At 44.0% G+C, this 27,499-nt stretch overlaps 2 protein-coding genes across 2 annotated transcripts in view; one reads left to right on the top strand and one right to left on the bottom strand.

Moving 5' to 3' along the window:
• Nucleotides 1–14,272, bottom strand: part of ADAMTS12 (ADAM metallopeptidase with thrombospondin type 1 motif 12) — a 145,211-nt gene extending 130,939 nt beyond the window's left edge. Inside the window, exons 1-2 of the mRNA XM_077171820.1 lie at nucleotides 14,143–14,272; nucleotides 9,145–9,506 (exon numbers count right to left, since the gene is read on the bottom strand). Of these exons, the coding sequence (XP_077027935.1) occupies nucleotides 9,145–9,506; nucleotides 14,143–14,272 (492 nt within the window). The remainder of the gene's footprint in view (nucleotides 1–9,144; nucleotides 9,507–14,142) is intronic.
• Nucleotides 14,273–22,829: 8,557 nt separating this feature from the next.
• On the top strand, nucleotides 22,830–27,499 carry RXFP3 (relaxin family peptide receptor 3). Its single transcript, XM_077171552.1, has one exon. The coding sequence runs from the start codon at nucleotides 23,106–23,108 to the stop codon at nucleotides 24,441–24,443; it is 1,338 nt and encodes a 445-aa protein (XP_077027667.1). The 5' UTR covers nucleotides 22,830–23,105; the 3' UTR covers nucleotides 24,444–27,499.

The following is a 27,499-nucleotide window of genomic DNA, read 5'->3' as shown; positions in this document are numbered from 1 at the left end:
CTCCAGATGTTCTGGAAAACTTCCAGTTTGGGATGTCTTGGGTTAAAGGCTTCTTTCTCATCACTTTGCTGGATTTCTTCTCCACTACTTGATCATTTTACCCATTTACTCCCCTGCCATTCAAGATACTCTACTGTCTACCTTCTACACAGTCAATTGAAATGATAGATTAGATCTCACAGTTAGCAATTCAGCAATTTTATATTAAATCATTTGGAAAAGCAACTTAATGGTTTTTGTGGGTTTTTTATTAATAATGAAGCTTCTCAGCTATGGCTTTTCTCCCTCAACCAATTTTCTTGTTTTAACATCTGGATTAAAAATTAGTTTACAATCTGTTATACAGGATATTAGAAAGCTCTAAGAAGTTATTAAAGTAAGGACAAAGGACAACCAATGAATGTCAGAAAACTCCTGAGAGTGAGCAGCTGGACAAGAAAGAAAAAAAATGTAATTAATAGATGAATGAAAACTGATACAGCACTGTACAGTGAAGGGGGAAAAGCAGCATATGGACTCTATCTACCTGCTACTGTGCAGAAAGAACCTGAGCTGGTGTTTTCATGAGGAAAAAAACTAGAACTATATAACAAACTAATCTTAACAGCTGTCCAACAAAGCTGTCAAGTGTCTGGAATTACCAAGAAACAAAAAAAAATTAGGAATACACTATGTCACTGAGTAAATAATCTCAAACACTAAGCTCAGTGTTTCACTGTTCACTGTGTCCTCCATGACAACAACTCCAAGAAGCATCAAATGAAACCGATAGAAAAAGCTAGTGAAAAATAAATGAAGATACATCTAAATAATTTTAAGTATATAATTCATATGTAAAGATTAATATTTCTGAGTAAAGGAATGCCCAGATAATATGTGAAATACTAATATATCAATAGGTATTCCTCCAAAAATTTGATCTGAGTTGAAAACAGAAGCAAGGATGACCAAATGAGAAATGGCCAACTGCCACATTCTTACTCATATCCGGAAATTTACTTACTCATTGCTGGACAGAGGATGCTGGATAAAACAGACACTGACCCTATCCACAGTCTCCATTTTTATGGTTTTGACCAGATTTGGTCAATGACTGTTCTAGATAAGGAAATAGACAGAATTAACACTGCATAAAAATTGGCAGATATTCAAGTTTGGACTGATCATTTAAAATTGCCTTTGTTTCACATATATACATTTCAAAAGGGGGTGGGAGGGAAGAGTGAAATTTGCAAAAAGGAATCTTGAAACCCAAAGCTGTGTCTGCATTAACCTTTATTGTGAGTTCTAACCAGAATTAATTTAGATCTACTCCTGGGCTTTCCATGCATCCACAAGCAGCTTATTAGGGATCTACTGTTTGCCATGAGAACTGGAACACACCATGAACGAGTTTAAACACAGCCACTGTTTAACCAAGACCGCAAGCTTTTTCATGACTACTTACTCATTTTTAATGCTTGTCCTTCTCCAGAGCAACTACCTGGAGCCAGTGTGAATATAAAGCAACCAAATACCCTAGACTAAATCACTAAATACTTAAATTCTGTTGCAATTAAGAAATGAGTTGGGCAAGTCCATTGTTAAGCACCAGAATCTTGGGGAAAAAAAAAACCAAACACAACAACTTTTTTTGGCCACAGTTTGGTAACAAGAAATACATACAGCAGGACAGAAGCCTTCTCAGCACACCAAATAGATCTGAACCCAATAGCTTTAGCTGCAGTGCAGCTGCTCGGCAGTGACAGGGCTACATGTATGAATACAGATTTGCATGTGTGTGTGTGTGCCTGATGTTTGTGCAAATATAATCAAGTTCTGATGCTGACACTGTGCAGAGACTGCAGCTGCTCCTCTCTGACAGACAAAGAGAATTGAAGAGGCCATCGTGAAAATGGAGAAAAGAAGAAAAAGTTATATGAACAGCAGAACTATCAAAGCCTTGGTAACCCACAGGTTTGCTTCTCACGTGTGCTCCATTTTTCCAGTCCAAGCAATTTCCTCCAGTCTCTCCTGAACTCTCAGTGCTCCTCACCATCAGCAGGGACATGGGCAGCACTGCACCTCACTCAGTAATAACTTAGAGCTGTGCTGAGCCACTGGCCAAGCTGAGTGCGCACATCCATCATTTCACTGATCAAAAGTTCCCACCTTTACCTGCAAAATTCTTAAGAACTTAATGGCTTTGATGCCTCCACTTCTCTTTCAGAGAATGAGACAAAAAATTCCAAAGGGAATAGAATATACTAAAAGAAATAAAGAACAGACCATTTTACAAACCTTACATTATTAAGAATCAAAGCAAAATAGATGTTATGCATATTTTTCACTTCTGCATCCTGAACCTGAAGTCAGAATCTCACACGTTTCCCTCAGTAAACATAAACATTTTATAAAAAGACACCAAAGTAATGAAATCATGACATAGTAGATTGGTTACAAAGACTCATGGAAACTGGAAAGATGATTGACAGCTCTGCACATGAACATTATTCCTATATAATTAGCCAACATATAGATATATATTTAAACAAGAGATTAAGATTCGTTAAAACTACCTTATAAGACTCATCCTTTCATATTCTCAAAAAATCATTATCTTGAAGGAGCATTCTAAATCTGAGTACTCAATCCAAACCAACTCACAAAGACTAATCCTTTTTTTAACCTACCCCATCAATGACTCTTCCACTGAAATGTAACACAATGTCATAAAAGCCCCAGTCAGACCCAGCTTCTGGTCTAACAACTTCATATTGGTTAAAGGTGACAAGGCCAAAAGCAGGAGCCACAGACACAGCCAGATTCTCATGTATTGAGATCACTGATGAGATTCGTTGGACCTGTCAATTAAGAGTATTTTTGCAGACAAAAGACTGGGGGAAGGGAGCTGGCAGACAAATAGTTGAAGTTTAAACACAAAGAAAGGGATGGATGTTAAAGTACTGCAGCAAAAACGAGTGAAAGTTTGAAGGATTAATCTATTGGGGGATGGGGGTAGACCCCCACAGACCACCACACACCCTGCCTTGGATCATCTTCAAAAGGAAAAACAAAACTATGCAACACAACCGTAACACTAGTCAGTCAAGGAGAATACCCAGATATTTATTACTATAATGGAGAAACAAGGCAAACCAAGCACGACAAAGAACAGATGCACAGCAAAAACTGCATTTACTTTCAGTGCATATTTTTCTACTTGCAGTATTTTCCATACGACTGCATGTGAGAAGGGATGTACAGCAGCAGCTACACAACCAGGTTAGCTGGCAGCTCTTTCCTTCTTTGGGATTGCCAGAACAAGTCAAATTGCAGTAATCAGACTGTGGAAGCTCCATGGTATCCAGCCATGGAGCAATTCCCGTCCCTGAGGAAAACACTGGCAGCTTGACTTCATTCTTGCCTCTCTCCAAACACCATATTCCTACATTTTGGTTCCACCAGATCATCCTTTGCCAGACAAACCAAAAGAGGATGCAGTGGAGATGCCACTGACACCAAAGTAAGGAGATACCACTGGCAGAGAGGCAGATATGGCCATACTTCCAAACACAAGCAGGACCCACCCAGTACCATCCCTCAGAGGAAAGACAAGAGACTGTCTCAGAGGAAGGAAGAAGAGATGAGAGAACAGCAGGAGACCCCTGAAGAACTTCTGGTTTTGTCTCCCAGAAGCCACATTCACAGAATGGAATTAATGTATCTCAGGAAGCACTACAGGACTACATTCCAATTCAATTCATAAAATTAAAACAACCACCTAAACAGCACACATGCCCAAATGTGTTCTGGGGGTGCCCAGTCACAGGCCAGGGATCAGCACTGAATCAAATTTCAGGTGGTCAAAAGTTTAAGTGAGGAAAATGTTACATGCCCCCTTTCCATAACAGTCTTCTCACTGCCACGTATTTTGCCACTTTTAATAATCAAAATACACTTCCATTGGAAGAGGAACAATTCTACTAGCTGCATGTGTACGACAAGTGAATAAAAAGACACGGATATTTTTCTGGGCTGTAGGAGTGAATTGTGTAGTACTTTAGCTTTGCTAAACCCTGGTAACTACCTTTAACAACAGATTAGCAAACAAATGGTCGGTAATCAAACAAGCTCAAATGCTGGGAGATACAGAAGCAGATTAAAGTATGTATTATAAGCTTAGCAAGACCTTTTATTCTTCCATTACTTTAGAACAAATATTATAAAACTGTTTTAAAGATTATTTTATTCTCAAGCCTCATCTAAGGAAAACACCAAGTCCAACATGTTAAAGGCTGTTTTCTGTATCTACAGGAGAGGACAGTCTGAACAGCAGTATTAGACCACTATCTGTCACAGAGCCCATTATCACTAAAATACTTTTACGATACCTGCACAGAACTGTTCAAATTGGGACAGATCATAATACAACAACATGTGGGACAACATAAAAACAGCATCTCACATTAACTAGAAAAGCTTATTGGCATGTAGCAGGAGAACTGAGATCATGCTTAATTCCCCCAAACTGATGCAAGTCTGCAAAAGATAAAAGCTACACAGAGAAGACAGGTGGAACTGGATGATATTCTGCAACAGAGAATGGTTACATTCAAGCAGAATTCAGTCACCACTCCACTTCAGTGACAAGCTTGTCACTGGTGTCAGGATAGACAAAGATGTGCCCAGAGAGGTCCCACTTGGAGCATCTCCTACCAGCTGCTACACGAACAGTCATCCAGCCACCAATTAAAGGTCCACAAAGGTCTGCCCTGACTGTGTCCCAGCACAGAGAGAATGGAGGTGGGGGAAATATTTCAAAAGTCTTTTCAAAGGCACCCAGCACTTCTTAAAAACAGTGATGTCCACCAGGCAGAGGCAACCCTCAGACTAGTTGGAGACAGCCAAAGCAGGATCTGCCCACAGGCCCTGTATGGCCAGGAGCTACCAGATACACGTGCACAGATTTCCATACTAATGTCCTTCCACTCTCCTCCCTTTTCCATGCTAATGCCTTTGAAGATAAATGCATCCCCCGAAGCAACTGCTGATTGACAGCTCTGCTCTGTAAACAAGTGTCAAGGAAACAAAGCCTTAATGATGCTCTGTCATCTAAAAATACTATAAACAATGTCTGTGTTACTGATGGATAAAAGGGGGCCTTGTTCCTAATGAAGAGGATGGACCAGCAGAGGAAAACTCACTTCCCAGCTCTGTAGGACTCGGTGCATATAAACCCAGGGTATTCATTCAACTTCACTGGGCTTTGCTCGCTCCCAGCCCTACTGAGAGGACAAGCTGACACCACTGCTCCAACACAAGGGATTCTCAGCACTAGCACACAACTGACAATTAAGAAATTAGTACTGGGAAAGTTCATTGTAGCCTTCTGTGGAAAGGCACTAAGAAAACTCAAAACATTATTAGAAGAGTGCCCTAAATAGACTGCCAAGACAGCCAATCCAAACATCATTTTCACTCAAAGATATAAAAATAAATAAATTCCTCCCTTTACTTCATCTTGGAAATTTTCCTGTATCTAAGTGATTTCATGTCTGCTCCCCTCCCAAGTGTCACAGGTTTGATGTTTCTTGTGTTCAGTGGCGACTCCCCCACTGGGATTCCCTCATCCAAGTGTGACCCAAAATAAACACCGAGGTCTGTCTCACTCTGCCCATGTTAACACATGCATTATTCAGAATGGCTCAGAAGTGCAGAAGACTTTACTAAGCAACTGACCCATAGAGGAAGAGACAGAGAGTACAACATCACATTCTTCAACCTGCTAAGAAGGTCATGATCTATTTAGCATGGAAGAGAAACTAAGATTTCACAAGGTATAAGAAAAAAATGGATTTGGAAATTACGTCCAGATCTCTTGATAATTATCCTCTGTATCTCCTTGCCCAAATCTGATCAAATTCCTTTATGAATCTTTTTTTTCCATATATACTTCTGAAAACAGAGACACAGTTACTTTTTTTTAAAAAGAACAATGTCACACAGTGACTGTGTCACCCGTTCTCATATATCACATCTATCACTCTGTTATTTCCTTTGCAGGCCATTTTGTGAACATTAAAAAATACATCAGCAATGCCTGTATAATGACAAGGGAAGTAGGAATACATTTCAAAGTGAAAATGAAAGGGAGATGAAAATACATTTCTAGATTTTCTGTTTTCAGTGCACTTTGTGAGTGATTTTTATGACAAACACAAACCTACAGCACACACCTTTTTGGTTCTTACACACCACTATTGTCCTGGAAATCAAGAAACTGTCAAATACAAACCAAACAGACTCAAAATGAGAAGAACTTATTCCACAAAGAGGACTAAAACTACAAACACTCTAGAATACTCTCCTACAGGCATCTTTAGGGTTTTATTTTGCTCCACTTCAGGCCACCATTTGTAAAATTGGGGTGGACATATTTTAAGAAATTCACTAGGGCAGAATTACAAAATAATAATGCAACATTTGACACCAAAAATGACAACCAAGAGGATATTCCATAAAACATATTTATTTAATCAAATCAGTATATTCCAGTTGTATTTTTTTTACCAGCTCCAACGACTAAGAAAGCAAAGAAATTGAAGTTTAGGGATCACAGAGTTTCCTGTCATTCATTACCATGGTAAATTGGTGCTTCACTGAGCTTATTAAAAAATGCCTCAGCAACAAAAGCACAGTAGGCTTTAATTTGATGATGAACCTGAAGTGTCAAGACCAAAGAGCATCAGAGAAGGAGCATCACTAACATTCCTGCTCCCAGTATTTGAAAGCTAAGATACTGGTTTTCACCAGCTCTTGGGTTAGGAGGCTTGAGCATATCAGCACAGTTTTACAACAGCAAACAAGCTATTCATTTCTCCTCATGCCATCATCTGCTCACTCCTCAGATACTTCAGTATCTGAAGCAAGTTTCTCTAATTTCATGGTGTTAACTTATTCTCAGTTCTCCTTCATTCTCCTCCCCTCCTTCACAGGAGTAAATGGAAAAATATATTTTCAATAGACAAACACAACTCATCCAAGAAAGAAAAAAAAAAAGACAGAAATAGACCTGATGCTGCAGAGCAAAAAATTGAGGATCACCAGGATGAAAATAGATCAACACTAGAGCTCTGAAATGTGAAGACAACCACAAACAAAAAAAAGTTTCAGAAATGTCAGGTTTTTATTAAGAAAATCAGATTTCATTTCTCATAGCTGACAAAATTATTCATCAATAGATGTTTTCATATGACACTAGATCTTTTGGAAAGCTTTCAAGGGAAAGGCAAGCTAAATCACCTTTCCCCAGCTTGTGGCACACAGGAGAATCAAGATACAGACCCAACTCTTACTGCAACTTCTTCAGAGCAGCAACTTCTGGATGACAAAAATCATCACATCAAAACCATCATGTTTTTATCCAGAGACAAAATTAATTTATTCAACCTGAATTAATTTGTGATTATGTATTTTCAAAGTTTCATTTTGGGGCAGGATGGGAACAGAAAACCTCAACAGTGATTTTTCTGATACAAATGTTTTTTCAAAAGCTCCAAGTGAAAATAAAAATCAAAAAGTTTATAACACAAATGAAAGGATAACTTTAAAAGATATTACCAAGCTGAATTTAAAATGCCAATTGCATTTTTTTTAGTTCTTGTTGCAGACTAAATACTTCGAAAGATATAATGAAGATCTAGCACCTCATTTTCAAGCTCTCATCCTACTGAAAAATAACAAAGATATTCTGTTAAAGCACAAAACAAAACAACCAAAGGAACTACTTGTATCATCATATCTCCTTTTATTTACTGACTCTGTATGACCAAAATATGTTTTGGAGGATTTTTGATAAGTTGGTTCCCACTGGAAATGTAACTGAGAAAATAAAATCCATGAATCTTCATACCTGTGGGACTGAAACTTCTGCCCACAAGCAATGGTTTATTTCTCCAGGAAACATGCCAAATGTGTTATCAGCACTTCCGAAAACTCCAGAATTTCTTATTTCATATATACCAGCACTATCTTCATGTTGTTTCTTACACACTGCCAGAAGACTTTCCATAGCTTCTGAAAGCTTCACACAGCAAGGAACACACTTTGATACTGACAGGTCAGCAGGGAAAGGTTACACTTCACACTTCACCCACCCTGGTGAACAGGCTCAGAAATGAAGCATCAATCTCCAGCCTGCTGCAGATTTGAGATGTGTTGGCCAGAAGGCCTCAGTCCCTTTCTCCAGGGGCTCTCAAACATTGTCATTTGCCACTCCAGGCACATGGAGTCAAGGCAGGAGAGCACGTGCACGCTGCACACCTTTCACCATCACCTCTGCCTGTACACTCCACAAACCCTTTGGGTTCTGCCTCTCACACATCACACGTGCCACTTTACACACCTCGCTACGTCCCCTTCACACTCAGGCAGTTTGTTCCTTCTTCCCCTCCAGAAAGGCATTCTCAGCCTCGTGCTCTAGCACAAACAGAAACTGAAGCTATGGCTGTGATTAAAAAACACAAAGCATGGAAAAGGTTTCCATCTCCTTGTCTCAGTGTGAACCACAGGATACTGAAATATTCGACTTCAAGCTCCAGCCTTAGAAGTGCTCTCTGAAACGAGGTCCCTAGCAGTGGTTAATACTTGAATTCAGAGCTCTGGCTAAGGTTGTATCTAACCTATCATTTATATCTGAAGCTGCAGTGCAGTTCATAAGGAAACAACTGCGTTTTCCCAACCTACCATCCATGGGTGTGATTCACAGAGTTTCAGTGTACTTGAGCGACATTCCTTTCAGAGGATTACAGAACAGAAGCTCATGTTCAGATGCATTGGTAAGGCAAACCAACTACTAATGGAATCAAAGCAATGACTTGATATTTGCATGGCTTCAAGCTATATGACTGACAGAAACCTTCAGTCCAGAGCACCAATTTAAAAAAAATTAGCTAAAAGTAAATGCCAAGGGGCCTCAGCATCACCTTTTGACTTTCTGATTCTTCGAAAAACCCAAACAACATCCATAGAATTAAACATTCTTTCTGAGTGAGCAAGGCATCAGACTGGCTCATCCAGTTTCTCAGCAGACATATTCATACCAGCTCAGCTCTAATGACACCAGAAACAGCCCAAAACCCCAGTAAAGACCACACCACTTACCAGGCCACTGCAAGTGCTGATTGCTGCTGTCCCACTGCCGGAGCCGGGCTGCCACGCTGTGCCAAGGAAGTGGCAAGGAACTCCTGAGTGAGCTGAAATCTTTGCTCTGGTGTGGTTGCCACGTCTCCTTTCTACTACATAGTTATGGGAAAGAAATCCCATGTGGATAGTCAAGTTAAAAAACAGATCTTTCTCCTTGTGATTAATTTTGTAATATACCACATTTTCACTTTTTCCGAGATGTCTCTTCTTCCTCAGACTTGAGATGGGATGGTGTAGATTAAAAGAAAGAAAATGCCCACTTGCATCTACTCTTGCCGGATGAACCACGTGGTATTCTGGCACTGTCTTCACAAATTGTTCTGAGATAAAGGGGGAAAAAAAAGAAACAAAACTACAGTGAGTGCTAGCCCGTTCAGATCTCACATAATTTAAAGGAAAAATCAGAAGTGAGAGCAATTCACCACAACATCCTACTGACAGGCAGTGCACAGACTACTATGGAATACGTTCCTCATCTAGGCTTTCTATTCTCCCATTGTAACACTCAGTTTAGAAGCTAAACATTCTTCTTTTCAAACATTTTGTCCCCATTCATATAAAAGACTGACTGTCATGCACACCCCCCCTCTCCCAGTCCCGAAAGGGCTGGGAACACTGCATGACCTAGGTCTCCAGCACATGATACTCTGATCAAGGAGTGTGATCTTCACACATCCAAAAAACTAACTACCTGAAATTGGACAGAGAGCCTTGTAAAGACATAAAGGTGAAGAGAACACAAATTGATAATCTGTAGTAACAGCATCTCAGTAGTACCAGCTTGAGCAGCTGCTGCAGCTGCAGCTTCAGATTTCAAAGAAGGGTTTCAAGAGAATGAAGTAATCATGCTCTGTTGTATAAGGTGCTCCAAGCAGGGTAAGATTGGAAATCTTATCACTTCTCAGAATCTAACAGGGAAGGAGAGCATTATTAACATTGTTGTCCCCTGCTACAACAGGGGAAGCATACACAAGAAGATACAGAAGAAACACCAGCTGTACCCAGTTTTATTTTTTTAAATTAATGTGAAACACAAAAGCTCCATGCAAATAACACAAATCCACCTAAAACACAATCCATAAGAATTCATACCCTAAGGGCCAAATCTGCTGGGACACTTGAATTCTACCCAAGAAATTTAATTAAAAAGAAGTTATGATGATACACATTAATCCAGTTCCTCTTTACCCAGAGTTGCTCTTCATTCCCAAAGTCCCAGCCACTCACACATAAAGTGACTACACCCCATTCATTAACTAAGCTGCTTAACAAAGCAATTAGCCTGTTACAGCTGCTTCCAGGCTAGGTCTAGTTAGACAATCCTTTTAGAAGCACTTCTCCCTCCACTGCCTGTACCTTCAAAGTCACAAGAAAAATCCTGCCTAAGCAGGCAGCTGTCTGGATTCATCCCCTTCTGGAAGGAGCACATCTCAGCTGCCCTCATTAGCTGCAGTTTAAGACGTGGCTGCTTGAGTTTCCTTAGGCCAAGGACCCCTGAGACAAATGCACTGAAACACTTCCAATTGAAAGGAAAGCAAAACAAAACACACAAAGTCCCCAGCCTCCCAGCACATATAGAACTACATCAGAAATCTGGCCTAGTTTCAGCAGCACCTCTACTTCAGGAGCAAGCTTATTCTCTTACACAACAGATTTCTTTGTATACAAGCCTGTAGTGACTTGGAGCCTTCGCAGGACAAGCCACAGCAGTGGGGTTCTGGGCCTTCACAGCGCCAGGTCTTGTCCACAACATGGACAATAATGCCTACCACAGGTTCCAAGAGACATCTGCCCTTGTCCACTGAGGGGACTGAGACACTGGAAACTCAGTGCACACCTTCATGCCTGCAGTTTGCACAGCCTGTGGACAACACAAAAGGTGCTGGATGCCTGATAATTCAGCAGCTGAAGCTAACCCAAGCCTCCTCACACTCTACAGGGAAGCAGAAAAAAAAAAAAAGGCAGGTAGAAGAGATAAGAAACACCCAAAAATACACTTATCTGCAGATGTTAAATTGTGAGACTTCTGGGAAGTTCCATATCCCAATATGGGACTTCCAAGACATGGGACTTCCATATGGCTAGCAAAGTCAGAATAACAGAGAATGCTGCAAGACCAGGCCCCCATTTCTGTGGTTTTCAGCACAACTCATTAAATAATCAAATCCAGTGCCTGAAGGAAAACTCACTCATTTGCTGTCACTGTGCCATTTGCCTCTGCCTGATGTCTTGAACCTAATTTGTTGTGGCTTAACTGCTGAACTCTACACAAGACCAAAGACTTCTGGTTTTGGATTTAAAACTATGCAAGGAAGTTGTTTACTTCATCACTATAGCATCACTTAGTGTACAGAGGTTAAAGAAAAGTAGGCTATCAGCATCAGTAAAATGCAAAATAAGGCAGAAGCATTGGATTATCAAAGCAGAGAAACTGAACTTCTCCCATACACACATTAAATACTTGTTTAGTTACTGGAGAGGAGAATTATGCTGCAATAATAATGTACTGTAATACAACTGCAGAAATGAATTACTAAAAAGCATTCAAAAGACCAGAGGGATTAAGATTACAACACAAAAGTCTAACATGATGAGGGTAACGATATTTCTGCAAGTAATCACTATCAGTACAGTTTTGCCTCGACTGGGTAAAAGGCTTCCCTAACTACAACAGAAAAAGTTACTGAGCTCCACACTAAGCCTAAGACAGCATACTTTCTGCCTGGAGAAGAGTGTAAAACAGACAAGAGGCATAATTTTGGTGATCCCTTTCTGCCCTTCTAGGAAAGAACAAAATTCACGCAACACAGACTGCTCGAAATTAAGCCTGCATCCCTCAACACCGAATACCTCTAGTTTCATAAAGTAACAGGATTTCCTATTAAAACACCACAAGTTTCCATAAAATTTTGCAGCAGCAAACATAAATGGAGAGAACAAATGCCACTGACAAGCCATGGCACTGGCATGTCACAGCATCCCCCTTGGACACCCAGCATACTCTCCACTCTAGGGGAGTCCCACCTGTCATGTGGACACTGCTCAGGATTTACAGGCCAGGAAAGGTGGCTGTGTAGCTCCAGAGAATGTTTTGTCTTTCCAGAACTACAGCCTGGGCATGCTGGCTTGCGTTGGTGCTGTGAATGAGATTGAAACGTGGCAATGAGCAGCACACACTTGAGTCACAACTTTGCTCTGCAATCACAGTGTCTGCTCAGGCCCTTGGGCACACAGGGCAGGCAATGTTCAGACCCTTCACACTCATTTTGAAGAGCCCAAGTACTGTTTAAGTTGTTAGAGAAGTCTTCCCTGCAGACCTTTCTAATTCCACATCAGTGAAAACATCTGATAATATTCAAAACCACTCCTGTGTGTTCTGCTCCTCTGTGGATTCAAATTCGCCACACATGGCAGAGAATTGCCTTAATAAGAATGGCTGTACACAAAGCGAATAAACTAGGATAAAAACATACATGATCTGTCACACATGACAGGAAAACCACAATTTACTTTAAATACATAACATGTTCCCTGACAAAATTCCTTTAAAATGTGACACACCATCATTTGCCATTGTTTCATCTCCATCTTTGTAGTGTACATGTGCCCCTCAGACCCTCTGGCTTCTTTTCAAACCATTCCCTGGGATAGGAAATAGTGTGGCTCATCTTGTGAGGAAGCATCACACGCAGGAAACACAGCAAGCTCCAAAGCCCCACGGCAGAGAGCAGGCCTTCAGCACTCAGCAAGGGCATCCCCAATGTCCCTTCCACCACACTCAGGGATGTAGAGAGGGCAGAACACTTCAGGTCTACCACATACAAATTTCAGTCCACACCTCACACTGCAAGAAACCTTCCCATGTAAAAATTAGCCACATTTTTAGCTGCCCCTTTACTCAATGCTATTAGCAAATTCTTGGAAAAAACTGTTTTCCATGCCTAGAAAGTTAAATTACTTCTACATTAATTTCCACATGGCCAACAATTAAACAGCCACTATGTGCTAACACAACCATCCCTGTTCTGTCGCATGTACAGTCACAGGGATGTAGTTATTGCTAGCATCCACTTTCAATGAATCCATCAGGAACCACCTTCAGGATACTTGAAAATTCACTTTTCAGGCACCTTATTGAAATACTTTTCAGGCACTTTATTTAAACACCTTTCCACACTCTGAGGGACACAGAAAATTTTCTCTTTTGTGTTCAAGCTCTCTTAAAAGCACCACAGCTGTTGACTGCATCAGGAAGCAAAATTTCCTCATATACTTTTGGGTCTTCTACCGCCAGGCAGAGTCTTCCAACTACTCAAAATTTTTCTCCCTTGGGAGCCACGATTTTCCTTAAGCAGGCAAAAACTAAAATAAAAATTAAAATTCCTTGCACTCCCCACTCCAAAAGAGGACAGAATAACCCAACTGTGAGGGCAGCCTCAAAAAAACCCCTCCCGCGGGTGAAGTCTGATTTGTAATTTACCATCCTCACTAAATGTGAGAAACTCACAGCGGGTGCTGAACCCTGATAAGACCAATCCTTCTACAGCGCCTACTACTTTGGTACAGAAGCGATCGCTCGCTCAAAAATAAATAAATCAGCACAGTAAACTTCTTCGGTTTAGTAGCACAGAACGACCCCGGCATTTAGAGAGTTGCCTGTGAACGGGGAAGATCTGCAACAGGCAGGGTTTAGCAAATACCTTCATCTCTACACAGCCAAACTCTGCCCAGGAGCCGCAGAAGGCGCAGCCAGAGCGCTGTGCCCCGGTGCGGAGCCGCGCGTCCCGGCGGCGCTGCGAGGGCGCCCGGGCAGCTGCGGGGGCCGACACGGCCCGGCTGCCGCCCCTCCCGCCCGAGCAGCGCCCCGGAGCCGCTGTGCTGCTCCGGCTGGCACCGCACCCTCAGCGGGACCCGCTCCCCGTCCCGTCCCGTCCCGTCCCGCCCGCCGCCACTGACCTTGCCCACCGTCGGGGAACGGGGAGCTGCCGGCCGGCGGGACCCTGCCCAGGCAGGGCGCTTGGGCGTGGAGGACGAGGAGCCAGAGGGAGAGCACGCGTGCGGCCCGGCTCCGCGGCACACATGGCATGGTGCGGGCGGGCAGCTGCGAGCGGGGCGCCTATCGGGGCCGCGGCATGGCCGGGCCGCTCCCGGCGCCGCCGGACACAGGCGCCGCTCCGCACAAGGGCTGCGCGGGGCCGTCCCGGTGTCTGGTTTCTGCCGGCGAAGGAAGGAGGGCTGTGGGGAGGGAGCAGCTCCCGGGAGCCCCCGCCTCGGAGCCGCCGGGGTTAACGCGGCGGGACGAACCGGGCCGGGCCGGGCCGGCAGGGAGGGAGGAGAGGCGAGGCCGCCAACAGGGACCGCCGCCCCTCTCCGCCCTCACCGCGGCCGGAGTGGGGCGTTGGGCCCGGCAGCCCTCGGGGAAGGCCGCCCGCACAAGGCAGCATCCCCTCACTGGGTCACTCCGGTGGTCTCCGCCGAGGGGCCGGGGCAGGGCACCTCGCAGCCCCGCACAGGCCCTGGCAGAGGTTCCCCCGCCGCGGGAGGAGGTGGTCGAGGCACGCGGGAGTTTGTCCCGTTGTCCACCGCTTTCTGATGCGGCGGGACGGGATGCGGGAGTTGCCCCGGCTGAAGCATCCCGTAGCCCGTGGCCCCTCGGGGCCCAGCAGCCAGAGCCCGGTTTCCAGGCTGCCTGACAGAATCACAGAGTCAGCCAGGTTGGAAAAGACCTCTGCGATCATTGAGTCCAGTCTGTGGTCTGAATATCAAAATGTCAACCAGACCATGGTAGCAAAAGCCACATCCAGTGCTTTCTTAAACACCTCCACGGATGCCGACTTCACCGCCTCCCTGGGCAGTTTATGTCAAAGTCTAATCATCCTTCCTTGTGAAAAAAATTCTTCTTAATGACCAGCCTAAATCTCCCCTGATGCAGGTTAAGACTCCTCAGGGTGCTGAGACTGTTCTGTGTTTAGCAGTGTGCTGGCACATTGGGGTTACTTCTGAATGCCTTCCCTATGAACAGAAAATTCCTAAATAACCTTGGCATCTACATTTTTAAGTGCATGCCATGTGCTCTCTGGCAAGTCTCATCGAACATCTGCTATGGTCACTGCCAGGCCAAGGATCAACAGGTGGGTGCACACTTCAGTGCTGTCCCGTGCTTGAGACCTGGTCTGGGTTCCTCATCTGCTTTGATAACCTCCTGCTTAAAGCTGGCTCCACCATGGACTTCTTATATACTTTCATAGCAATCTGTGCTTAATTATGCTTGTTTCTCTGCTCAGTTTTCCCAAGATGAATGGCTGCCACAGTTCAACTGCCTTAGCTGTAAGAACTGTGAACTCCAGACTCCAGAGCACAGAAATGCAAAAAAAGAGTTAAAGTTCCAAGGTTTTCTAAATCAGAAAAAAAATGTGGCTTCCCCCAGGACTCAGACAGGTAACTCTGGAAATGGACATATTTATAAGAGTGATGATTGATTTAGGAATCATCATGTGCTCTCTTCTAGATAGTGGAAGGACGCAGACCATGCAAAAGGAATATTTGATATTCAACATTAATTATTTGATATCCAACAGAACTTACCAAGAGAGGATTTGTTAATTGTTAAGGTATTTATTTCAATATGTCTGTCCATATATTCTGCATATGAATAATCTCATCTGTTACAGTGACAAGTTTTCTGGTGTTCTTGCCATTAAGAGTCTTAGTCTAGTCACACAGTGGGCATGAGGCTATTTTGTGAGACTGGGTATTATAGTCTGCTTAGCTCTTTATCAGTACTTCCCTGAAATTAATTTAAAGCTAAGTGTGGCCTGAAATTGATATTATATATATAATATTTAACATCTAAAAAGACTTGACAATTGTTGCATAGAAAAAGCCACACAGTTTGACATTAATATTTTAAAATAATTCAGTTGGCAAATAAGGAAGTATTTCCACCAAATGAAATAAAAAAGGAAAAATACTGCAAAATGAGGAGAACAGGCTAGGAGCAGTGGAAAGAAGGTATGACAGTTCAAGGATGGGCATATGTTTACAAAGTACTGGTTTAACATACTTCTTGAAGGCCATCACAAAAATTACCCTTCTGTGAGAGACATTTAACTATTTGCTTCCATTTTCAGTCATCTCTTAGCTAGATGTTCCCTGCTAGGTGAATCTGATGGGAATTTCCTGCAGGATTCAATTTTGGTTTCTTCCTCAGCAGGAAAACTTAATTCCTGTTGCCTGTAATTCTCCCCAACCCTGGAAGAGGTGGAGAACTAAAAGCTTTAGGAACTCAAGAGAGTTTGTGGGAATGAGTTTTGTTTTGATTTTTTTTTTTTTTTTAATGACAAAAATTTGTAGATCGAAAAGTTGTAGAGAGTGGAGAAAGAGAGCTGTGGGAATCTGGTCTGAGACATCCATAACTCCCTGGGCTTTATGCCAGCATGCACATACACAGGAAAAATGATTCACTGGGTGTAGTGTCAGAGAATACCCTGGGGGACAGTAGGGTTCCTGCTTCAGGGATGCTGTGGCTGTAGCTGATGCAGTGTCCAAAACACAGCACTGTACCAGCGATTTAGGAGAAAACTACATCTATCCCAGCTAAAAACAGTCAAGATGTGAAGCAATGGCAGGAGTAGAAAGCACTCTCCTGATGTGAGTACATACTGAGGCCATTTTAAGGGAACAGAAGCAATGGCACTGTGTCTTCCCAGTGGTTTCCTGTTCCAAAGAGGAATAACCTGAGGTTTTGGGAGTTTTTTTGAAAGAAAGTGGGTTGCTGACTCAACCTCAGTTATAAAAAGAATAGATCACCACATCAGCTGTGTTCTTGTGGCAACAAAGTTGTTGCAGTTCAGTAGGTGCAGCTCCACTCAGAAGAGCCTGTACATTTATTGAAAGGTCACAATCAAGAGACACAGTCAATCCTGGACTGACAAACCAGAAACAATACTGGACTCTTTTCAATTTAAGTAGACTTCCAGGACAGCCATAAAATAAATTTATGCATTGCAATTTATATGTATGTAGGAATGTTTACAGAGAGCCAGAAAAGCAGAGGTTCTGAGCAGTGAGGAGCTAAAACACAAATTATATGATTTGGCATAGGAGAGTTGCTGCTAAATTAAGTCCATGTGAAGACAGACACAGAAGGATATTTTGCTTTACTAGGAATGAGAGTTGCCTGCTCAAAATTTAAAGATACAAAATTATATAATACACACTTGCTCTGCTCCTGCAGTCAACAGGGAGAGGAGATGATACCTCTGGAGTATAGCACATCCTTGCCTGTCACATCCAAGGTGAAACACTGTCCAGACCTGACTGTTAGCTGTCCTGGCTTAAAAACTTGCTTGGACTAGAAATGGTAAGAACATGGATCACACATGATGTGGTGGGCTTAGATTTTTCTGTGATACTGTGACTATTGGCAGGGAGATGAACTGAAAGAGAATTACTTTGAATACCAACGACCCTGTGGAGTTTGCTGGATAATTGCCACTGTTGATGTATTCTTTTTCTGCCAGATTTATAAAGAAGTTTGTGAGTACATTTTTTTCATCTTTAGTCTTATTCCCTGTTTCTCATTAGAGGTGGAGCCTCTTAAAACAGCTAATTATTGGTAATTGAGCCAGAGACACTATCGAATCTCTCAGCTTCCATTTCATTACAACCTTTACAGATTTTTGGAACTTCATAAGTTACTCTTGCAAAAAAAAAAATGTATTTGCTGACATTCCACTTCTGGTATGTCTGTGGGCAGATTTAAGTAAGAGAATGAAGAAAACTCTAAGTAGTCAGTGATTCTTTAACATGAAATTTTTTTCTATGCTCACACTGAGATTTCAGTCCTCAAACATGGATTGATTTTTATGACTAGTGAGCTAATTCACAAAATTATAATTTCATGCTTGCACCATGTGAATTTATAAGCTCATTTGTCATACTATCCATACTAACCAAATAAAAGCATGTTTCTGGAGCAACAGGTCACTTTGATTTATCTTTTTAAGTTAGTGCCCAAAAAATATATTCTCAGTAGTCTGCCTAGAAAGTAAATTATGAGGATGATGAACATAATCAAGGGTTTTGGGAGGTTTTTTGTTTGGGTTTGGGGTATTTTTAAGGGTTTTGTTTTGTTCTGTTTTTATTAAAAGCTATTTCTCTGTCCAAATAATACTTTCTGGAGGATATGTCTGTGGTTCATGAATTGTGGTATGATCATTGTGTTATCTGAGATTTTGTCATGAAAGCCTGTATCCATTTCTTACTAGACTTTTAAGAGAAGAATTGCCATGAAAATCTTCCCATGGTGGACACACATCAAACCACACCAAGTTCACTCTCAGGATGGAGAAGGTAATGTTGTAAAACCCAGTTGAAACTGGGACTGAAACTGTTAACAGTTACTGTCTGAATTTGGTCAGAAGGATGAGATTGTAGCCCTGAGCTCATAAAAAATCAAGAGGAGACCATATTGGTTCCAGAAATTAGAACTGAAAAACTAAATGAACATGAAATATCCCTTTCCCGTTTTCTAGTTTCCTTCTCCTGATCCAGAATTTTGTTTGAGAGAGGATGCCATAAAAAGAATTATTCATAAAACAGAATTCAATTGCAAGAATGCAATATTTAAATAATATAAAGCCACACACACACACACTAGTAAATCTTTTTAATAAAATCTGTTCTAGAGCTTTACTATTACTAATTTTTGCTTCAGTGTGTCAAATACAAAAAAAGAAATTTCAAATCTCTTACTGCTACAAAAATATCTTGAGAAATAGTCCCATGTTTCTGTATTTAGTGATACATTCAATATTTTAAAAATCTGCTCTAAGCTACAAAAATGCCCTTCATATTGAAAACAGAACACCATCTCCCTTGCCAAAATATTTCAGAGGAGCATACAGCTGGTTCAGTCACTGTTGTAATTATAATAAATCTTTTGTTTGTGCATGAGGCCTGTAAAGGGAGTGAAAAATTATAGAAATTCTTTGGGGTAAATTGTAGGAAAATTACCATTTCAGCAAATGTTTATTTGGCATATTTAACTAAAACATATTTTAATGCTATTTGAGAAACACCTGCAGGACACTGGCACAATACAGTCAAAACCAGTGGGCAGTTTTGGTGGTCTGAACAAGTGAAAGCCTTTTTAAGTCTACTGTACTGATTGATGCCACCTGAAGGCAAACTAGCAATCTCAGCCCTGTGGATTATATTGGCATAGTACTATATATACGAAAAAAAAGCCTCTGCCTGATTTGTTTGAGATGGACAAAATACACAAATCAGCCATTTTTACACCATTATTGCCAGAGTGCATCATGGAAACTTCTGCCTTCCTAGACTTTTCAGAAAGTTTGAGTAAGTAATACCAATTACACTGACACTTGGATAAAAAGAAGGCTCTGGAAAGTTGCATGTTAGCAGCACAGCTTTGGCAGCATGGGTGGAATGAACAGGGAGCAAGCAGACAACAATATCTTCCAGAACCATAATGCTTGTGATTGTATCTGATGAGTTTTGCAGTACTTTTTGAAAGTAGCTGATGGTTTTCTTTAACATTTTTTCAGCTATGGCAGTGTTGTGGCAGTGTGTTAAATAAATAATTCAGCAAATATTTCTTTTATTATTCATCTAGGTGTTGTTGCAAGTTCCCTTACCTGCCTCTAAAACATCTCTGAAATGAAGAATGACAAAAAAAAAACACACCCAAGACTAAAAAGGAATTTTTCTGAGGGTCTAAACATGAGCAGAAACCTTGGACACTCATTTCACACTTGCAGACCTAAGTTCAAAATCCACTACCAGTGTTCCCAGGAGATACCTAACTTCACACTCCATTGCTTTCTCTGGGTGACTAACAGAAAAAGCAATATAAGGTTGGACATTATTTTCCTCCTCTTCCCCTTTCTGGATCATTATGACTGTTCAGTCTCAGCAATATATCAGCAAGATGTGTCAAACTGAAGAAATGGTAGAAGAAATTATTCTATGCAAGGCATGTTTGCTGCAATTTTTCTGGTGACATATTTAAAATTGGGTGTGAAGATAGCAATGTGATGAGAGTAGGTTAGAATTCAATCTAGAAAAAGTCCACTTCTGCACTATCAACCTCACTAATAATTTATCAAGTCTCTGCATGGCTCGATTACTGACTGTTTTTTCCTTGGGGGCTATAATAGTAGCAGGGCTAAGTGGAGAGGGAAAATTGAACAAGAATTTGCTTATTTCAAATGTTTTACTAATCTTGGTTTTGGGTAAGTGCTGACTCTAGTGCTAAGGCAGTCATTGCTGCTGTGGGCTGGGAGGCACCTCACTCTGCACTGTTTACAGAACCTCTGCAGGTCTGGCTGAAACTCAGCATTTTTACATTGCTTGTTTATATGATGGTTCTTCTGCTGGTCTTAAGGGATCAGTGGCTTTGTCTTCTGCATGTGCTGTTTTACAGTCGACTGTGCAACACTGATGGGACTAATGGGGTTGTTGAATTTCACTGCAGGGATGATTTCCTCTGGTTGAAAGAATTAGGAAAACTGCTGCCATTCAGCAGGCTGAGAGATGCAACTTAATGCTTATTGAAACTTAATGTGTATTGAAAATGCCACCTAGATGCAACCCTAATCAGTGATTAAGAGGTATGAAAACCTAGGGGAAAAATCCATTATTTGGAAAAATTGAGAAGATTTGCTGGATTTGGTTGGGTTGAAGTTAATTTTCCTTGAAGTGGCTGGTGTGGAGCTATGTTTTGGCTTTGTGCTGAGCACAGTGATGGTAACACAGAGATGTTTTAGTTACTGCTGAGCAGAGCTTACATAGAGCCAAAGCCTCTTTGCTTCTCCCCCGCCACGCTGGTGGGGAAGCTGGGGGTGCTTGGGAGAGTGGGAGGAGACACAGGCGGGAAAGGTGACCCCAACTGACCAAAGGCCTATTCCAGACCTTGTCACATCACCTTAGGATATAAAGGGGAGGGAAGAAGAGGGAAGGAGGCATGCTGGGCATGATGACACTTGTCTTCCCAAGTGACATCTAGATGTGGCGGGCACTGCTCTCCTGGAGATGGCTGAACTCCTGCCTGCCCGTGGGAAATGATGAATTAACTCCTTGTTTTGTTTGCATGTGTGGCTTCTGCTTTCTCTATTAAACTGTCTTGATCCCAACCCTCGAGTTTTTCAGCTTTTACTCTGCCAATTCTCTGCCCAGTTTTGCTGCTGGGGGAGTGAATGAGTGGCTGCAAGGGGCTTGACTGCTGGCTGGGGTTAAACCATGACAGGAAACCATTGTTTAAACCGTTAAACCAGGAAACCATGTCAGGGGTCCATTTTTTGAGGCCTGATGTGGTCAGTCAATTCTTTCTCTTTTTCTTTCTTTTTTTTTTTTTTTTTTGGTCATTCTGGTACCAAGCTATTTATTATACCAAGTAATCTGCAGACTAAACCTTCCCAGAGTCTTGCATTGCTAATTCCAGTAAATTGCACCCTCACTCTAAGTAATATGAATGGTGTCTAAAACTTTTAATTACTCTTGTTCCCCTTTAACACTCTATACCATCATCTGGCTGATACTTTTACAGGGTCCCTGCAGATACAAATCAAAGTGACGAGTGGACTGCTGATAACAAATAGTACACACGACTATGTCTTTGCAGGAAGTTCAGTGAGATAAATCAATGCAAAAATAATATACTTGTTAAATGTTCCATAAATCTCCCCCGTATGGCTGATTCACAGTGCTTCACTTAGGTACATTCAGAATCTATTTGGTTTTAAAAATGCGCCGTTATCTTGATTTATTTAGAAGCGGAACAGAAGAAGGAAAGCCTCTGTTCCTATTCCCATCGCTTGCTGTCTGTTTCTGCGGCAGACTTGGTGGGGAAGCGATTTTCGAGCCCCGCGCAAGACAGGGGTGCCCCCTGCGGGCGGGATCGCTCTGCCTCGGGGAGCGGCGGCTGCTGCTCTCGCCTTCCCCCGAGCGCTGCAGCCATAGACAGCCGGCATTTACAGCTCCCTTGTCCGCGCCCTTCCCTTTAAAATGAGGGAGAGACGCCGTCTCCCCAAGTCCCAAAAGCAGGAGGGGCGTTCGTGGGTCCCTGTCCGGAGTGCGGTCGTTCAGGGGAGGCGCGATCCGGCTCAGTGCCGAGGTTCCTCAAGCGCGAAAGCGCGGGTGGTTTCCGGGGCATCCTGCAGCTCGGCGAAGGTGCGACATCCCCAAAACTTGTCCCCACGCAGGAGGGGAAGGGTTCTGTGATCGGAGGGGAGTACATCGGGGACGGGAACCGTATCGGGATTGGGAGGATCACGTCGGGGAGAGATCACATAGGGGAAGCGGGGATCACTTCAGGAGATGGGGGATCATATAGGGGAAGGGAGCATGACACCGGCGGGGGAGGGAGGGCATCGCCTCTGGCCGGGCAGTTGCCGCACTAAGCCCGAAGGAGCACCCGGTTGATTCACACGCGCCGTTCCCGGTCAAGTGTGCGGGACGGGACGGGAAGGAACGGAACAGGTCGGGACGGGGCGGGACGAGAAGGAAAGGGACGAGATGAAACGGAACAGAACAGGACGGGGCGATCCGCGTGAGCAGCCGCGGGGGCAGCGGGGGCGCGGGGGCCGCGCTCAGCACCGGGGAGAGCTCCGCGCCCACCGCGCATGCCCCGCCCCGCCGGCGCGGATAAAAGCGCGGCGCGGAGCCCAGCGGCGCCAGCCGTGCCACCGCGCCAGCCCTGTCACCGTGCCAGCCGTGCCACCTCGCCAGCCGTGCCACCTCGCCAGCCGTGCCACTGCACCGCCGGCACCGCACCGCCGGCACCGCGCCGCGCCGTGCCCGGACCCTGCCGCCTCCCCAGCAGCCCGCCCGCCGCCGCTGGTCAGCCTCTGGGGAAAAAGCTCCCGCAGATCGGTCTCCCACCGTAGTATGGGATGGGCGAGCCCTGCGAGCGCGTTGCCTGCTCGCCAGCCTCTGGCATAAAGGAAGGAGCAGACAGGGAGTCCTGGGACACGCCGCTGGCTTTCCTGGAGAGCCCTCAGATGGACAACGGGAGCAACGTGTCCTTCCTGCAGTTCTTGAAGACCATGAACCTGGAGCGAGCCGACGGGATGCAGGGGGACAGTTCTGACGTGGTGAGGATTGTCATTTCACTGGTGTACTCCGTGGTGTGTGCCCTGGGACTGGTGGGCAACCTGCTAGTGCTCTACCTGATGAAAAGCAAGCAAGGCTGGAGGAAATCCTCCATCAATCTCTTTGTCACCAGCCTGGCAGTGACTGACTTCCAGTTTGTGCTGACCTTGCCATTCTGGGCAGTGGAGAATGCACTGGACTTCAACTGGCTCTTTGGCAAGGCAATGTGTAAGATCGTCTCCTACGTGACAGCAATGAACATGTATGCCAGTGTGTTCTTTCTCACTGCCATGAGTGTGGCTCGATACCGCTCTGTGGCTTCATCCTTGAAGAATCAGCGTCGAAGAGACCCGCTGGGTGGCTGCTGCTCTGCCAAGTGGCTTTGTGCACTCATCTGGCTGTCTGCTGTCCTGGCTTCCCTGCCCCATGCCATTTTTTCCACCACTGCCACTGTCTTTGATGATGTTCTCTGTCTTGTCAAGTTCCCAGAAGGCCGAGGCAACAATGCCCAATTGTGGCTGGGTCTGTACCACATCCAGAAGGTGCTGCTAGGCTTCCTGGTACCGCTGGTCGTCATTAGCCTCTGCTACTTGCTCCTGGTGCGCTTCATCAGTCACAAGCACGTGGGCAGCACCTGCAGCGGCCCCAGCATCAAGCGCCGCTCCAAAGTGACTAGGTCAGTGTCCATCGTGGTGCTGTCCTTCTTCTTGTGCTGGCTGCCTAACCAAGCACTTACAACCTGGGGGATACTCATCAAACTCAACGTGGTGCACTTCAGCAACGAGTACTTTCTCTCCCAAGTGTACCTCTTCCCCATCAGCGTGTGCCTGGCACACTCCAACAGCTGCCTCAATCCCATCCTCTACTGCCTCATGCGCAGGGAGTTCCGCAAGGCCCTGAAGAACCTCCTCTGGAGGATCATCTCCCCTTCCCTCACCACCATGCGCCCTTTCACTGACACCAGCAAGCCTGAGAAGGAGGAGCAGGCCATGCATGATATGATGCCTGTCCAGCCTGCCCCTGCTGCTCCCCGTGCTGCAGCCGTGCAGGCAGAGGTGGCCTATTACCCGCCCGGGGTGGTGACGTACAGCAGCCGCTACGACCAGCTGTCCGCCAGATCCATGGAGCAGCACTGCTGAGAGGGCAGGGGGCTCTGGGGGCTGGCACAGTGCCAGATGTGGCCTGGGGATATTGAATGCCTGGTCAGGAAAAGGGGAGGAGGGATGAGTAAAGGAGGACTTCTGTGTGAGAGATGCTCTTTTGCGGTTTTGTCTGCCCTCGGAGACACTTGATGGACATTGTTTGGAAGATGCACCCTGAGCTGGAGAACAGGAGTAGGAGGAGGTAGTGGTGGGATGTCTCTATGAGATGCTTTTTAGTGCTTCTGCCTATTCTGGGGAACAAGGACTAATGAGGGTGATGGGACCCCAGCCAGGGAGGATGCAGGATGTGCAAAGCAGCACAGGGAGGTGAGGGGCTGGCTGGGGTGGACTGAGGCTGGAAGGCCTTAACCACATCCCCTCAAGCTGGAGCTGCAAGCAGCTCTCCCACCTTGTGTGTTTTTTTGTGGCAGGGAGAGGGAGCTGAGCTGCTTTCTCCCTGCTGCAGGACCCTGTAAACATCAACCCTGGGCTCCACTGAGGGCTGGGGATCAGAGAGCCTCTCTTCTATTTCAAACCTGCCCTGAGTGGAACAGCCAGCACAAATAGGTACAAAGCTCCTGCTTGTTCAGGCTTGGCACCTTTCCCCTCTTTTAGGGACTTGGGAAAGAGCAGGGACAAGGAACACTGTGCTCCCCTCCAGATCAGTGCAGGATCTGCTTTTCTAGCTACCCCCCATCCCCCCAGCTGCTGTCAGGGCATAAAGCAACCCAGACAGACAAGGAGAAGCCCAAGGATGGAATTTGCAGCTTCATAGGGTGTTCCTTTGCCTGGGTTTGGAGGGAGGGTGTGAGCCCCCTAATACTGTTCCCCACCTCTCTCCAGGCCACTGAGGGGAAGGGAAACCTCCAAGCACCAGACCATGGAGATGCAAGACAGCATCTCTCCCAGGGCACTGAGGTTGCAGGCTTAATTTTTGCTGCACTTCAGACTGTTCATATTTCACTTCAGGAAATCATCACAACTGTAAATAAAATATTTTTAAAAAGGGAAAAAGAAACACCCCTAGCCACTTCAAATCACTTGCTCTGGGATACTTCTGGGCACAAAGCACAAAGGCTTTAGTTCTGCTGAGGGTTTGCACTGACTCTTGCCAGTTTTTCAAGTGAAGTTCAGTTCAGGTCCTCTAGTCTGAGCAGCCCTAGGGCCTGCAGTGCTTATGTAGCCTAGAGAATGTCAGGGATTGGCCTTTACCAGCCTCTATTCCACAGAAATGCCTGAGAAATAATGTGAGGCTTATCTGAATCAAACTTTTAGGGGGATGAAAAAAGTGTAATTTTAAGCTGTGAAAATTTTTATGATGAGGCTATATATCTACTTAAAATATTTTTTTATTATGAGGAAAAAAATTTGAAACCAAAAGTCCAAAGCATTTGTTTTAAATGATAGGAAGGTGCAACATTTCTGGTTTTGATTTCAGAACACAAGTTCATTAATCCCTAGTACTGCATATAAGATAATTATATAAATACAATTTTCAAAACTGTTTTCTATTTCCAAACCCTTTCCTTGCAGTCTAACTCCAACATTTGCCTGATTCTGCTATAAAGGCATTTATGCAGAGGGTTGTTTGTCACCTCTAAGTACTGACATGGAGAACACTTGCTATTTCTGTCCAGAGAAAGCTGCTACACCATAGTGGCAATTACACTTTTCAGACTCTGTTAGGTGTACTGAACGTGTTGGTAACTCCTGTTGTAAAATTTGTTTGGTCTGAAAGCAGCTGGTTACCTGCAAGGAAAAGTTATCTTTTTTTCCAAGGCAGAAAAGACTTCTCCAGCCTTGGGCATTTGCTAATGGGGAAGATACTGGTTTACAAGTTGTCTGAAGAAGAGCAGCAGAAGTGACCTGGCGGCTGATGGGCACACTTACACAGATGCAAAGACTCCGAAGAAATCAGACATATCCGCAGAAGAACTTGAGCATCTAAGTACTGTATAACTGCCTCTCTAAATCCTGACTTGGTTGACCGGTGAAGTCTGTAGGTACTTAAGTTTTTTCTAGTTAAATTTTTGTGCCTAGAAACCTATTCCTGAGCATGCCTAAATCTGCTTAATTCTGTAGCACTTATTTCTGTGCTTAATGGGGATATTTCTCTTGGGACTGGCCACAGTGTGTATCCTGTGAGGGAGGCAACTCTGCATCCCAACACAGAAGACCCTGTGCCAGGCCATGCAGTTAGTCAGAAGCGGCTGTGAACTCAACTCATTTCCCCCATCCTTTAGAATCTGTGCCTGGATGCGCTGCTTCTGTTCCAGCTTCAATGTATGTGCAGATTATGCTCGTTCCCCCTCCCTTGTGAAATGCTAAATTAGTGGTGACAGCTATCCCCCACAGCCTGAGAGATTCAGTTCCCTTTTCCACATCCCAGGGGAGTGGCTCAATCTCTGGGCCACTTTGTGAATGTGCTCATATTCTCTGGCCTGAAACAGTTCCCTGTTGCCTGAATTGCTCAGTGTTGCTGGATCTTAATGGCAACAAAAGCCCTCGAACTCGGCTTGGCAGCACAGTGGTTAGGGTGTAATCTCCAAAGAGGAATTGTGGAGAGATTTTTTTCAGCAAATACAGAATAGAAATTTGATCCAGATCTGGGTTCCAGGTCTCCCTTTCCCAAGGACAGTGGTAAACTTCCTCCCACGTCCTATTTCAATTAAAGTTCTAGTATGCTATCCGGAACCTGACGTCTTTCTAGATCTGCTGGTAAAGCAGCTTAATCTGCGAAAGGATTTGCAAAAAACTGCATTTCTGATGTGGGAGAAAGCCCTAATTTCTGTGTTGCAGGTGAAGAAAGTTGCACAGTTGTATGAGAAAAGGATACCATGAGCTCTTAATTCCAGAGTTCAGAGAGAGAGATAATCATGTTTCTGTAGGCCAGGAGAAAGTATGTAAATTAAGGACATGGGAGGAATCTCACAGCCAGATGCTGTTCTTGCTGTTTGCTTTTGAATAGAGTAATTTCTTGCTTAACTTGCTGGAAAATTTTTCCCTATCTGATGTTTAACTGTTCTTGTGCATGAAATAAACAGCTTTCCAAG

This window comes from Agelaius phoeniceus, chromosome Z (genome assembly GCF_051311805.1).
Source record: "Agelaius phoeniceus isolate bAgePho1 chromosome Z, bAgePho1.hap1, whole genome shotgun sequence".
NCBI classification, from domain to species: domain Eukaryota; kingdom Metazoa; phylum Chordata; class Aves; order Passeriformes; family Icteridae; genus Agelaius; species Agelaius phoeniceus.
The sequence above is the reverse complement of the archived record's forward strand: the minus strand, read 5'-3'. Positions and strand labels throughout refer to the sequence as shown.

Excerpts from the sequence above, each read along its gene's own strand:
- RXFP3 (XM_077171552.1), top strand. The coding sequence starts at position 23,106 with ATGGGCGAGCCCTGCGAGCGCGTTGCCTGCTCGCCAGCCTCTGGCATA.